This window comes from Tachyglossus aculeatus, chromosome 2, assembly GCF_015852505.1.
Source record: "Tachyglossus aculeatus isolate mTacAcu1 chromosome 2, mTacAcu1.pri, whole genome shotgun sequence".
In the NCBI taxonomy this organism is placed as follows: domain Eukaryota; kingdom Metazoa; phylum Chordata; class Mammalia; order Monotremata; family Tachyglossidae; genus Tachyglossus; species Tachyglossus aculeatus.
The window spans coordinates 166,360,457-166,374,954 of record NC_052067.1 but is presented as its reverse complement, the minus strand read 5'-3'; the positions used below and the strand labels follow the sequence as shown (position 1 = coordinate 166,374,954).

Here is a 14,498-nt window from a genome sequence, read left to right as displayed (position 1 = left end):
TTCCCAAGCGCTTAGTACAGTGCTCTGCACACAGTTAAGTGCTCAATAAATACGATTGAATGAATTAATGGATAGACAGTATCTATCTAGAACGATAGATAGATAGATAGATAGAATGACATAGATAGATAGATAGATAGATAGATAGACAGACAGACTGTTGGGTAGGGATCGTCTCTATTTGTTGCCTACTTGTACTTCCCAAGCGCTTAGTACAGTGCTCTGCACACAGTAAGTGGTCAATAAATACGATTGAATGAATGAATGGATAGACAGTATCTATCTAGAACAATAGATAGATAGATGATAGATAGATAGATGATAGATAGATAGATAGATAGATAGATAGACAGACAGACAGACAGACAGACTGTTGGGTAGGGACTGTCTCTATGTGTTGCCAACTTGTACTTCCCAAGCGCTTAGTACAGTGCTCTGCACACAGTAAGTGCTCAATAAATACAATTGAATGAATGAATGGATAGACAGTATCTATCTAGAGCAATAGATAGATAGATAGATGATAGATAGAATGATAGATAGATAGATTGATAGATAGACAGACAGACAGACAGACTATTGGGTAGGGACCGTCTCTATGTGTTGCCAATTTGTACTTCCCAAGCGCTTAGTACAGTGCTCTGCACACAGTAAGTGCTCAATAAATACGATTAAATGAATGAATGGATAGACAGTATCTATCTAGAACAATAGAAAGATAGATAGATAGATACATAGACAGACAGACAGACAGACTGTTGGGTAGGGACTGTCTCTATGTATTGCCTACTTGTACTTCCCAAGCACTTAGTACAGTGCTCTGCACACAGTAAGTGCTCAATAAATACGATTGAATGAATGAATGGATAGACAGTATCTATCTAGAACAATAGCTAGCTAGCTAGATAGATAGATAGAATGATAGATAGATAGATACATAGATAGATAGATAGATTAGATAGATGATAGATAGATAGATAGATAGATAGATAGATAGATAGACAGACAGACAGTTGGGTAGGGACCGTCTCTATGTGTTGCCTACTTGTACTTCCCAAGCGCTTAGTACAGTGCTCTGCACACAGTAAGTGCTCAATAAATATGATTGAATGAATGAATGGATAGACAGTATCTATCTAGAACAATAGATAGATAGAAAGATAGATACATAGATGATAGATAGATAGATAGATAGATAGATAGACAGACAGACAGACAGACTGTTGGGTAGGGACCGTCTCTATGTGTTGTCTACTTGTACTTCCCAAGCGCTTAGTACAGTGCTCTGCACACAGTAAGTGCTCAATAAATACGATTGAATGAATGAATGGATAGACAGTATCTATCTAGAACAATAGCTAGCTAGCTAGCTAGATAGATAGAATGATAGATAGATAGATAGATAGATAGATAGATAGATAGACAGATAGATAGATGATAGATATAGATAGATGATCGATAGATAGACAGACTGTTGGGTAGGGACCGTCTCTATGTATTGCCAACTTGTACTTCCCAAGCGCTTAGTACAGTGCTCTGCACACAGTAAGTGCTCAATAAATACGATCGAATGAATGAATGGATAGACAGTATCTATCTAGAACAATAGATAGATAGATAGATAAGATAGACAGACAGACAAACTGTTGGGTAGGGACCGTCTCTATGTGTTGCCTACTTGTACTTCCCAAGCGCTTAGTACAGTGCTCTGCACACAGTAAGTGCTCAATAAATATGATTGAATGAATGAATGGATAGACAGTATCTATCTAGAACAATAGATAGATAGATAGATAGATAGATAGAATGATAGATACAGATAGATAGATAGATAGATGAATAGATAGATAGATAGATAGATAGATGAATAGATAGATAGATAGATAGATAGATAGATAGACAGACAGACAAACTGTTGGGTAGGGACCGTCTCTATGTGTTGCCTACTTGTACTTCCCAAGCGCTTAGTACAGTGCTCTGCACACAGTAAGTGCTCAATAAATACGACCGAATGAATGAATGGATAGACAGTATCTATCTAGAACAATAGTTAGCTAGGTAGCTAGCTAGCTAGCTAGATAGAAAGATAGATCAATAGATGGAACGATCTGCTGCAGCCCAGCCTGCACCCTCTGCTCCTCTTAGCCCCAACTTGAAGCAGCCAGGCGGAGTGGATCTAATAATAATAATAATAATGATAGCCTTTATTAAGCACTTACTATGTGCAAAACCCTGTTCTCGGGAGGTTACAAGGTGATCAGGATGTCCCATGGGGGGTTCACAGTCTTAATCCCCATTTTCCAGATGAGGGAACTGAGGCCCAGAGAAGTGAAGTGACTTGCCCAAAGTCACACAGCTGACAAGCGGTGGAGCCGGGATTTGAACCCACGACCTCTGACTCCAAAGCCCGGGCTCTTTCCACTGAGCCACGCTGCTTCTCTAGCCAGGCCGGGGAGTCAGAAGGTCAAGGGTTCTAATCCCAGCTCCACCACTTGTCTGCTGTGTGACCTTGGGCAAATCGCTTGATTTCTCTGTGACTCAGTTTCCTCATCTGCAAAATGGGGATTAAGACGTGAGCCCACATGGGATGGGGACTGTGTCCAACGCGATTTGCTTGTATCCACCCCAGCGTTTAGTACAGTGCCCGGAACATAGTAAGTGCTTAATAAATACCATCATTATTATTATTATTATTACTCGATGTGTTCCGATCTCATCCATCTGGCCGCCGACCCCTTTCCCACATTCATTCATTCATTCAATTGTATTGATTGGGAGCTTACTGTGTGCAGAGCACTGTACTAAGCGCTTGGGAAGGACAAGTTGGCAACATATAGAGACGGTCCCTACTCTCCCCGAGCAGCCTGGACCCTCTCCTGCCCCTCCGTATCAACCAAACCACTCCTCTTCCCCCCTCAAAACCTTAATAAAGTCACACCTCCTCCAGGAGGCCTACCCCAATTAAGCCCCCTTTCTCCCGGCCCCCTCTCCCTTCTGTGTCATCTAAGCACTTGAAACTGTGACCTTCAGATATTTACTGTTTGCTCCACCCTCAACCCCACATAAATTTAAATTATATATTACAAATTATTTATTTATGTTAATGTCCATCTCTCCCTCTCAATTAAGCCCCCTTTTCCCCGGCCCCCTCTCCCTTCTGTGTCGTCTAAGCACTTGAAACTGTGACCTTCCGATATTTGCGGTTTGCCCCACCCTCAACCCCACATAAATTTAAATTATATATTATAAATTATTTATTTATGTTAATGTCTGTCTTTCCCTTTAGACTGCCAGCTCATTGTTGCGGGCAGGGAACGTATATACTAAATCCATACTGTACTCTCCGAAGTGATTAGTACAGTGCTTTGCATACAGTAAGCGCTTGATGAACACCATTGACTGACTGACTTTGCTATATCATTCATTCATTCAATTGTATTTATTGAGCGATTACTGTGTGCAGAGCACTGTACTAAGCGCTTGGGAAGTACACCTTCGTTCATCCTCCCTCCCTTCCGCACAGCACGTATGTATATAATAATAACAATAATAATAATGATGGCATCCATTAAGCGCTTACTATGTGCAAAGCACTGTTCTAAGCGCTGGGGAGGTTACAAGGTGATCAGGTTGTCCCGCGGGGGACTCCCAGTCTTAATCCCCATTTAACAGATGAGGGAACTGAGGCCCAGAGAAGTGAAGTGACTTGCCTAAAGTCACACAGCTGACAAGTGGCAGAGCCAGGATTTGAACCCCGGACCTCTGACTCCAAAGCCCGGGCTCTTTCCACTGAGCCACGCTATCTGTATATATCTGTAAGTTATTTATGTGTTTATTTATCTTTTTATTTATTTATGCCTAGTCACGTCTGCCTCCCCCTCTAGACTGTGAGCTCGTCGTGGGCAGGGAATGGGTCTGGTGTTTTATTGTCCTTATCCCGAGCGTTTAGTACAGTGCTCTGCACACAGTAGGCGCTCAATGAATACGATTGAATGAATCAGATGAGAGATCATGGATTGGGTCGGCAAGCCACCGCTGTCTTCGATATTTAATAATAATTATAATAATTATGAAGCAGCGTGGCTCAGTGGCAAGAGCGCGGCCTTGGGAGTCGGAGGTCGTGGGTTCTACAAATAACATTATTATTATTATAATAACCCACTGGGGATTAAAACCGGGAGCCCCACGTGGGACAACCTGATGACCCTGCATGATGATGATGATGGCATTTATTAAGCGCTTACTATGTGCAAAGCACTGTTCTAAGCGCTGGGGAGGGTACAAGGTGATCAGGTTGTCCCACGGGGGGCTCACAGTCTTCATCCCCATTTTACAGACAAGGTCACTGAGGCCCAGAGAAGTGAAGTGACTTACCCAAAGTCACCCAGCTGACAATTGGCAGAGCTGAGATTTGAACCCATGGCCTCTGACTCCAAAGCCAGTGCTGTTTCCACTGAGGCACGCTGCTTCTCTCTCCCAGCGCTTAGAACAGTGCTGGACACATAGTAAGCGCTTAACAGTAAGCGCTTAGAGAAGCAGCGTGGCTCAGTGGAAAAGAGCTGGGCTTTGGAGTCAGAGGTCATGGGTTCAAATCCCGGCTCCGCCACTTGTCAGCTGGGTGACTTTGGGCAGGTCACTTCACTTCTCTGGGCCTCAGTTCCCTCATCTGTAAAATGGGGATGAAGACTGTGAGCCCCCCGTGGGACAACCTGATCACCTTGTAACCTCCCCAGCACTTAGAACAGTGCTTTGCACATAGTAAACGCTTAACAGTAAGCGCTTAGAGAAGCAGCGTGGCTCAGTGGAAAAGATCCCAGGCTTTGGAGTCAGAGGTCATGGGTTCAAATCCCGGCTCCACCTCTTGTCAGCTGAGTGACTTTGGGCAGGTCACTTCACTTCTCTGAGCCTCAGTTCCTTCATCTGTAAAATGGGGATGAAGACCGTGAGCCCCCCGTGGGACAACCTGATCACCTTGTAACCTCCCCAGCGCTTAGAACAGTGCTTTGCACATAGTAAGCCCTTAATAAATGCCATTATTATTATCATTATTAACAAATCCAATTATTATTATTACCTTCCTCCTGCAGTCGTTTCTGTTCCTCCTCTTGTTGCATTTTGACTTTTTCGGTTTTGCTGAGTTTCTTTTTCTTGGAACCCCCAGATTTCTTCTTAAAGGCCAGAAGGGAGAAAGAGGCTGTTAGGATATAACCAGCGCTTAGAACAGTGCTTTGCACATAGTAAGCGCTTAATAAATGCCATCATCATCATATAATCAAGCTACTAGAGGGGAGGACAGCGGAGGCGGGAAAGGCCTCTAGGAGAAGGTGGGATTTTTCCAAAGGCTTGGAAGGCGGGGAGGGGTGATTCTCCGAAGGAGAATCAATCAATCAATCGTATTTATTGAGCGCTGACTGTGTGCAGAGCACTGTACTAAGCGCTTGGGAAGTACAAGTTGGCAACACATAGAGACGGTTCCTAACCAAACAGCGGGCTCCAGGTTAGAGGGAGGACCGCGGTTGGAGATGAACTTTGAAGGAGCAAGGGTTGTGACGAGGTTATAGGAGAAAATCAGTAATAATAATGTATTTTTGAATGGTATCTGTTAAGTACTTACTATGTGCCGGGCACTCTTCTCCGCACTGAAATCAGTAATAATAATGTATTTTTGAATGGTATCTGTTAAGTACTTACTATGTGCCAGGCACTCTTCTCCGCACTGAAATCAGTAATAATAATGTATTTTTGAATGGTATTTGTTAAGTACTTACTATGTGCCCGGCACTCTTCTCCGCACTGAAATCAGTAATAATAATGTAGTTTTGAATGGTATTTGTTAAGTACTTACTATGTGCCCGGCACTCTTCTCCGCACTGAAATCAGTAATAATAATGTATTTTTGAATGGTATTTGTTAAGTACTTACTATGTGCCAGGCACTGTTCTCCACACTGAAATCAGTAATAATAATGTATTTTTGAATGGTATTTGTTAAGTACTTACTATGTGTCAGGCACTCTTCTCCGCACTGAAATCAGTAATAATAATGTATTTTTGAATGGTATTTGTTAAGTACTTACTATGTGCCGGGCACTCTTCTCCGCACTGAAATCAGTAATAATAATGTATTTTTGAATGGTATCTGTTAAGTACTTATTATGTGCCACGCACTTTTCTCTGCACTGAAATCAGTAATAAGAATGTATTTTTGAACGGTATTTGTTAAGTCCTTACTATGTGCCGGGCACTCTTCTCCACACTGAAATCAGTAATAAGAATGTATTTTTGAATGGTATTTGTTAAGTACTTACTATGTGCCAGGCACTGTTCTCCGCACTGAAATCAGTAATAATAATGTATTTTTGAATGGTATTTGTTAAGTACTTACTATGTGCCAGGCACTCTTCTCCGCACTGAAATCAGTAATAATAATGTATTTTTGAATGGTATTTGTTAAGTACTTACTATGTGTCAGGCACTCTTCTCCGCACTGAAATCAGTAATAATAATGTATTTTTGAATGGTATCTGTTAAGTCCTTACTATGTGCCAGGCACTCTTCTCCGCACTGAAATCAGTAATAAGAATGTATTTTTGAATGGTATCTGTTAAGTACTTACTATGTGCCAGGCACTCTTCTCCGCACTGAAATCAGTAATAATAATAATGTATTTTTGAATGGTATTTGTTAAGTACTTACTATGTGCCAGGCACTCTTCTCCGCACTGAAATCAGTAATAATAATGTATTTTTGAATGGTATTTGTTAAGTACTTACTATGTGCCAGGCACTCTTCTCTGCACTGAAATCAGTAATAATAATGTATTTTTGAATGGTATCTGTTAAGTACTTACTATGTGCCAGGCACTCTTCTCCGCACTGAAATCAGTAATAATAATGTATTTTTGAATGGTATTTGCTAAGTACTTACTATGTGCCAGGCACTCTTCTCCGCACTGAAATCAGTAATAAGAATGTATTTTTGAATGGTATTTGTTAAGTACTTACTATGTGCCAGGCACCCTTCTCCGCACTGAAATCAGCAATAATAATGTATCTTTGAATGGTATTTCTTAAGTACTTACTATGTGCCAGGCACTGTTCTCCGCACTGAAATCAGTAATAATAATGTATTTTTGAATGGTATTTGGTAAGTGCTTACTATGTGCCAGGCACTCTTCTCTGCACTGAAATCAGTAATAATAATGTATTTTTGAATGGTATCTGTTAAGTACTTACTATGTGCCCGGCACTCTTCTCCACACTGAAATCAGTAATAATAATGTATTTTTGAATGGTATTTGTTAAGTACTTACTATGTGCCGGGCACTCTTCTCCGCACTGAAATCAGTAATAATAATGTATTTTTGAATGGTATTTGTTAAGTACTTACTATGTGCCAGGCACTATTCTCCACACTGAAATCAGTAATAATAATGTATTTTTGAATGGTATTTGTTAAGTACTTACTATGTGCCAGGCACTTCTCCGCACTGGAATCAGTAATAATAATGTATTTTTGAACGGTATTTGTTAAGTACTTACTATGTGCCCCTTTTAGACTGTGAGCCCACTGTTGGGTAGGGACTGTCTCTATGTGATGCCAATTTGTACTTCCCAAGCGCTTAGTACAGTGCTCTGCACATAGTAAGCGCTCAATAAATACGATTGATTGATTGATTGCCCGGCACTCTTCTCCGCACTGAAATCAGTAATAATAATGTATTTTTGAATGGTATTTGTTAAGTACTTACTATGTGCCCGGCACTCTTCCCCGCACTGAAATCAGTAATAATAATGTATTTTTGAATGGTATCTGTTAAGTACTTACTATGTGCCAGGCACTCTTCTCCACACTGAAATCCGTAATAATAATGTATTTTTGAATGCTATTTGTTAAGTACTTACTATGTGCCTGGCACTCTTCTCCGCACTGAAATCAGTAATAATAATGTATTTTTGAATGGTATTTGTTAAGTCCTTACTATGTGCCAGGCACTCTTCGCACTGAAATCAGTAATAATAATGTATTTTTGAATGGTATTTGCTAAGTACTTACTATGTGCCAGGCACTTTTCTCCGCACTGAAATCAGCAATAATAATGTATTTTTGAATGGTATTTGTTAAGTACTTACTATGTGCCAGGCACTCTTCTCCGCACTGAAATCAGTAATAAGAATGTATTTTTGAATGGTATCTGTTAAGTACTTACTATGTGCCAGGCACCCTTCTCCGCACTGAAATCAGTATTAATAATGTATTTTTGAATGGTATTTGTTAAGTACTTACTATGTACCCGGCACTGTTCTCCGTACTGAAATCAGTAATAATAATGTATTTTTGAATGGTATTTGTTAAGTACTTACTATGTTCCCGGCACTCTTCTCCGCACTGAAATCAGTAATAGTAATGTATTTTTGAATGGTATTTGTTAAGTACTTACTATGTGCCAGGCACTGTTCTCCGCACTGAAATCAGTAATAATAATGTATTCTTCTTCTAGACTGTGAGCCCACTGTTGGGTAGGGACCGTCTCTATATGTTGCCAACTTGGACTTCCCAAGTGCTTAGTCCAGTGCTCTGCACACAGTAAGTGCTCAATAAATACGATTGATTGATTGATTGATTTTGAATGGTATTTGTTAAGTACTTACTATGTGCCAGGCACTGTTCTCCGCACTGAAATCAGTAATAATAATGTATTCTTCTTCTAGACTGTGAGCCCACTGTTGGGTAGGGACCGTCTCTATATGTTGCCAAATAGTACTTCCCAAGTGCTTAGTCCAGTGCTCTGCACACAGTAAGTGCTCAATAAATACGATTGATTGATTGATTGATTTTGAATGGTATTTGTTAAGTACTTACTATGTGCCAGGCACTCTTCTCCGCACTGAAATCAGTAATAATAATGTATTCTTCTCGATGTGAGCCCACTGTTGGGTAGGGACCGTCTCTATATGTTGCCAACTTGTACTGCCCAAGCGCTTAGTACAGTGCTCTGCACACAGTAAGTGCTCAATAAATACGATCAATTGATTGACTGATTTTGAATGGTATTTGTTAAGTACTTACTATGTGCCAGGCACTCTTCTCCACACTGGGGCAGATGCAAGCTAATCAGGTTGGACACGGTCGGGACTCACAGTCTTAATCCTCATTTTACAGATGAGGGAACTGAGGCACAGAGAAGTGAAGTGACTTGCCCAAGGTCACCCAGCAGACGGGTGGCGGAGCTGGGATTAGGATCCAGGTGTTTCTCACTCCCAAGGCTCTATCCGCTAGGCCACGATGCTGCCTTTTTTAAGCACTTTTATGGATCAAACGCTGTACTAAACGGTAGGTTAGATTCAAAATAATCAGGTCAGACACAGTCGTTCATTCATTCATTCATTTAATCATTGAGCACTTACTGTGTGCAGAACACTGTACTAAGCGCCTGGGAAAGTGCAATACAGCAATAGTGACAATCCCTGCCCACAACGAGCTCATTCATTCATTCATTCAATCGTATTTATTGAGCGCTTACCGTGTGCAAAGCACTGTACTAAGCGCTTGGGAAGTACAAGTTGGCAACATCTAGAGACGGTCCCTACCCAACAGCGGGCTCACAGTCTAGAAGGGGGAGACAGACAACAAAACAAAACATATTAACAAAATAAAATAAATAGTATTAACACAATAAAAATAATAACTCAGTCTAGGGGTGGGGGGAGACGGGCAGCAATTCAAATAAACAGACCGATATAAATCAATAAAATGACAGATATACATGTATAAGGGCTGGGACTCGTGGTCTAAATAGGAGGGATAACGGGATAACGTCAGTTGATCGTATTTATTGAGCGCTTACTGTGTGCAAAGCACTGTACTAAGCGCTTGGGAAGTCCTAGTTGGCAACATCTAGAGACGGTCCCCACCCAACAGCGGGCTCACAGTCTAGAAGGGGGAGACAGACAACAAAACAAAACATAGTAACAAAATAAAATAAATAGTATTAAGAAAATAAAAATAATAGCTCACAGTCTAGGGGTGGGGGAGACAGGCAGCAATTCAAATAAACAGACATTGATATAAATCAATAAAATGACAAATATACATGTATAAGGGCTGGGACTCGTGGTCTAAATAGGAGGGATAACAGGATAACGTCAGTCGATCGTATTTATTGAGCGCTTACTGTGTGCAGAGCACTGTACTAAGCGCTTGGGAAGTCCTAGTTGGCAACATATAGAGACGGTCCCTACCCGACAGCGGGCTCACAGTCTAGAAGGGGGAGACAGACAACAAAACAAAACATATAAACAAAATACAATAAATAGTATTAACACAATAAAAACAATAGCTCACAGTCTAGGGGTGGGGGGAGATGGGCAGCAATTCAAATAAACAGACATCGATATAAATCAATAAAATGACAGATATACATGTATAAGGGCTGGGACTCGTGGTCTAAATAGGAGGGATAACAGGATAACGTCAGTCGATCCTATTTACTGAGCGCTTACTGTGTGCAGAGCACTGTACTAAGCCTTAGGGAGAGGCCCTACTGAGAGTTCACCTCTTCCAGGAGGCCTTCCCAGACTGATCCCCCTCCTTCCTCTCCCCCTCCATCCTCTCCCCCTCCATCCTTCCCTTCCCCACAGCACCTGTATATATGTATATATGTTTGTACATATTTATTACTCTATTTATTTATTTATTTATCTTACTTGTACATATCTATTCTATTTATTTTATTTTGTTAGTATGTTTGGTTTTGTTCTCTGCCTCCCCCTTCTAGACTGTCAGCCCACTGTTGGGTAGGGACCGCCACCTTGTACTTCCCAAGCGCTTAGTCCAGTGCTCTGCAGACAGTAAGCGCTCAATAAATACGATTGATTGATTGATTGATTGATTGATTGACTTGCCCAAGATGACACAGAAGGCCTGTGATCTTTCCATTCTGCCACACTGCTTTCCCGTGTGGTGGACAGTGAACAGGAGAGGGGAAGGAGGGGGTCAGTGGGGAATGTTTGGGGGGAAGAGTTGTCCTTCATTCATTCATTCATTCATTCATTCATTCAATTGTATTTATTGAGTGCTTACTGTGTGCAGAGCACTGTACTAAGTGCTTGGGAAATAATAATAATAGTGACATTTATTAAGCGCTTATTATGTGCAACGCACTGTTCTAAGCGCTGGGGAGGTTATAAGGTGATCAGATTGTCCCACGGGGGACTCACAGTCTTCATCCCCATTTTACTGATGAGGGAACTGAGGCACGGAGAATAATAATTCATAATAATTATGGTATTTGGTAATTTCTTACTGTGTGCCAAGCACTGTTCAAAGCGCTGGGGCAGATACATGGTCATCAGGTTGTCCCACCTGGGGCTCACAGTCTTCATCCCCATTTTACAGGTGAGGGAACTGAGGCCCAGAGAAGTGAAGTGACTTGTCCAAAGTCACATAGCTGACAATTGGCAGAGCCAGGATTTGAACCCATGGCCTCTGACTCCAAAGTCCAGGCTCCTTCCACTGAGCCACGCTGCTTAAGCAATGAAGGGAGACAATTCCTGCCCACGCGGGGCTCACAATCTAGAGGACTGCAATCTGCAGTCATTAACAAGAGCTTGTGGGCAGCAGCACTGCTTAGTGGATAGAGCAGGGGCTTGGGATTCAGAGGTCGTGGGTTCTAATCCCGGCTCCTCCACTTGTCTGCTGTGTGACCTTGGGCAAGCCACTTCACTTCTCTGGGCCTCAGTTCCCTCATCTGTAAAATGGGGGTGAAGACTGTCAGCCCCACGTGGGACAACCTGATTACCCTGTATCTCCCCCAGCATTTAGAAGAGTGCTTGGCACATAGTAAGTGCTTAACAAATACCATTATTATTATTATTATTATTATTATTATTATTATTATTATTAAAAGGTTGGGCTTCCAATCATCCTTGCTCTATGCTTTGCTCCCTTTATTCACCTTGCCCTCACCCCACAGCACTTATGCGCACACTTCAGCCATTTATTTATTCAAAAGAATAAAGAAGCAGCATGGCTCAGTGGAAAAGAGCCCGGGCTTTGGAGTCGGAGGTCATGGGTTCAAATCCTGGCTCCACTACTTGTCAGCTGTGTGACTTTGGGCAAGTCACTTCACTTCTCTGGGCCTCAGTTACCTCGTCTGCAAAATGGGGTTGAAGACTGTGAGCCCCCCGTGGGACAACCTGATCACCTTGTAACCTCCCCAGCGCTTAGAACAGTGCTTTACCCATAGTAAGCGCTTAATAAATGCCATTATAAAAAAAAATGTCTGTCTCTCCTTCTAGATGGTAAGCTCTTATTATTCTACTTATTTTATTAATGATAATAATAATAATAATGGTATTTGTTAAGCGCTTACTATGTTCAAAGCACTGTTCTAAGCGCTGGGGAGGTTACAAGGTGATCAGATTGTCCCCGGGGGGGGCTCACAGTTTTTATCCCCATTTTACAGATGAGGTAACTGAGGCCCAGAGAAGTGAAGTGACTTGCCCAAAGTCACACAGTTGACAGTTGGCAGAGCCGGGATTTGAACCCATGACCTCCGACTCCAAAGCCCGGGCTCTTTCCACTGAGCCACGCTGCTTCTCATGAATCTAGATTTATAATTCTAGTATATTGATGCTATCGATGCCTGTCTACTTGTTTGGTTTTGTTGCCTGTCTCCCCTCTTCTAGACTGTGAGCAGGTTGTTAGGTAGGGATCGTCTCTGTCTGTTGCCAAATTGTACTTTCTAAGCACTTAACATGGTGCTCTGCACACAGTAAGCGCTCAATAAATATGATTGAATGAATGAATGAATGAATCAATCAATCAATCGTATTTATTGAGCGCTTACTGTGTGCAGAGCACTGTACTAAGCGCTCGGGAAGTACAAATTGGCAACATATAGAGACAGTCCCGACCCAACAGTAGGCTCACAGTCTAAAAGGGGGAGACGGACAACAAAACCAAACATATTAACAAAGTAAAATAGATAGAATAGATATGTACAAGTAAAATAAATGAATAAATAGAGTAATAAATACGTACCAACATATATACGGGTGCTGTGGGGAAGGGAGAGACAGACAACAAAATGTCTTTAATGTTTGAGGTAATCAATCAATCATATTAATTGAGCGCTTACTGTGTGCAGAGCACTGTACTAAGCGCTTGGGAAGTACAAGCTGGCAACATATAGAGACGGTCCCTACCCAACAGTGGGCTCACAGTCTAGAAGGGGGAGACAGACAACAAAACCAAACATATTAACAAAGTAAAATAGATAGAATAGATATGTACAAGTAAAATAAATGAATAAATAGAGTAACAAATACGTACCAACATATATACGGGTGCTGTGGGGAAGGGAGAGACAGACAACAAAACGTCTTTAACGTTTGAGGTAATCAATCAATCATATTTATTGAGCGCTTACTGTGTGCAGAGCACTGTACTAAGCGCTTGGGAAGTACAAGTTGGCAACATATAGAGACGGTCCCTACCCAACAACGGGCTCAATCAATCAATCAATCAATCATATTTATTGAGCGCTTACTGTGTGCAGAGCACTGTACCAAGCGCTTGGGAAGTACAAGTCGGCAACATATAGAGACGGTCCCTACTCAACAACGGGCTCACAGTCTAGAATCAATCAATCAATCAATCGTATTTATTGAGCGCTCACTGTGTGCAGAGCACTGTACTAAGCGCTTGGGAAGTACAAGCTGGCAACATATAGAGACGGTCCCTACCCAACAGCGGGCTCACAGTCTAGAAGGGGGAGACAGAGAACAAAACCAAACATACTAACAAAATAAAATAGAATAGATAGGTACAAGTATGGGAAGACAGACAACAAAACCAAACATATTAACAAAGTAAAATAAATAGAATAGATATGTACAAGTAAAATAAAAGAATAAATAGAGTAATAAATCCGTACCAACATATATACGGGTGCTGTGGGGAAGGGGGAGACAGACAACGCAACGAAATGTCTTTAATGTTTGAGGTAATATTTAGTGTTTAGCATTAGAGGGGCGAAATGTGCCGGCTGGGTTGGAATAGGAGAGTAGAGAGGTGAGGTAGGATAAATGGGAATAGAAAAAATGAGGCTAGGGTGATGTTGGAAAATGTCACAGCGTTACTTATCGTCCTTTTCAGGGGAATCAAACAGCTGCACCTACCTTTTTAGGTTTGTGACCCTAGAGGCGAGAAAACAGAGAAAAAATGAGAAAGTCAGAAAGGATGCAGAGAAACGGCAAGGAAGGAAATTCGGATTACTCCGGCCCCAGGACTTCTGGATTTTGGAGCTATGGAAGGATAATAAGAAGAAGTGTTAAGGCATCATCATCATCATCATCAATCGTATTTATTGAGCGCTTACTGTGTGCAGAGCACTGTACTAAGCGCTTGGGAAGTCCAAGTTGTAGAGACGGTCCCAACCCAACTGTGGGCTCACAGTCTAGAAGGGGGAGACAGAGAACAAAACCAAACATACTA

At 41.7% G+C, this 14,498-nt stretch overlaps 1 protein-coding gene across 2 annotated transcripts in view; it reads right to left on the bottom strand.

Moving 5' to 3' along the window:
- CFAP94 (cilia and flagella associated protein 94) overlaps positions 1-14,498 on the bottom strand; it is a 110,018-nt gene that overhangs the window by 85,782 nt on the left and 9,738 nt on the right. For both annotated transcript variants that reach the window (XM_038771701.1, XM_038771709.1), the window contains exons 2-3: positions 14,183-14,200; positions 5,075-5,168 (exon numbers count right to left, since the gene is read on the bottom strand). In XM_038771701.1, the coding sequence (XP_038627629.1) occupies positions 5,075-5,168; positions 14,183-14,200 (112 nt within the window). The remainder of the gene's footprint in view (positions 1-5,074; positions 5,169-14,182; positions 14,201-14,498) is intronic.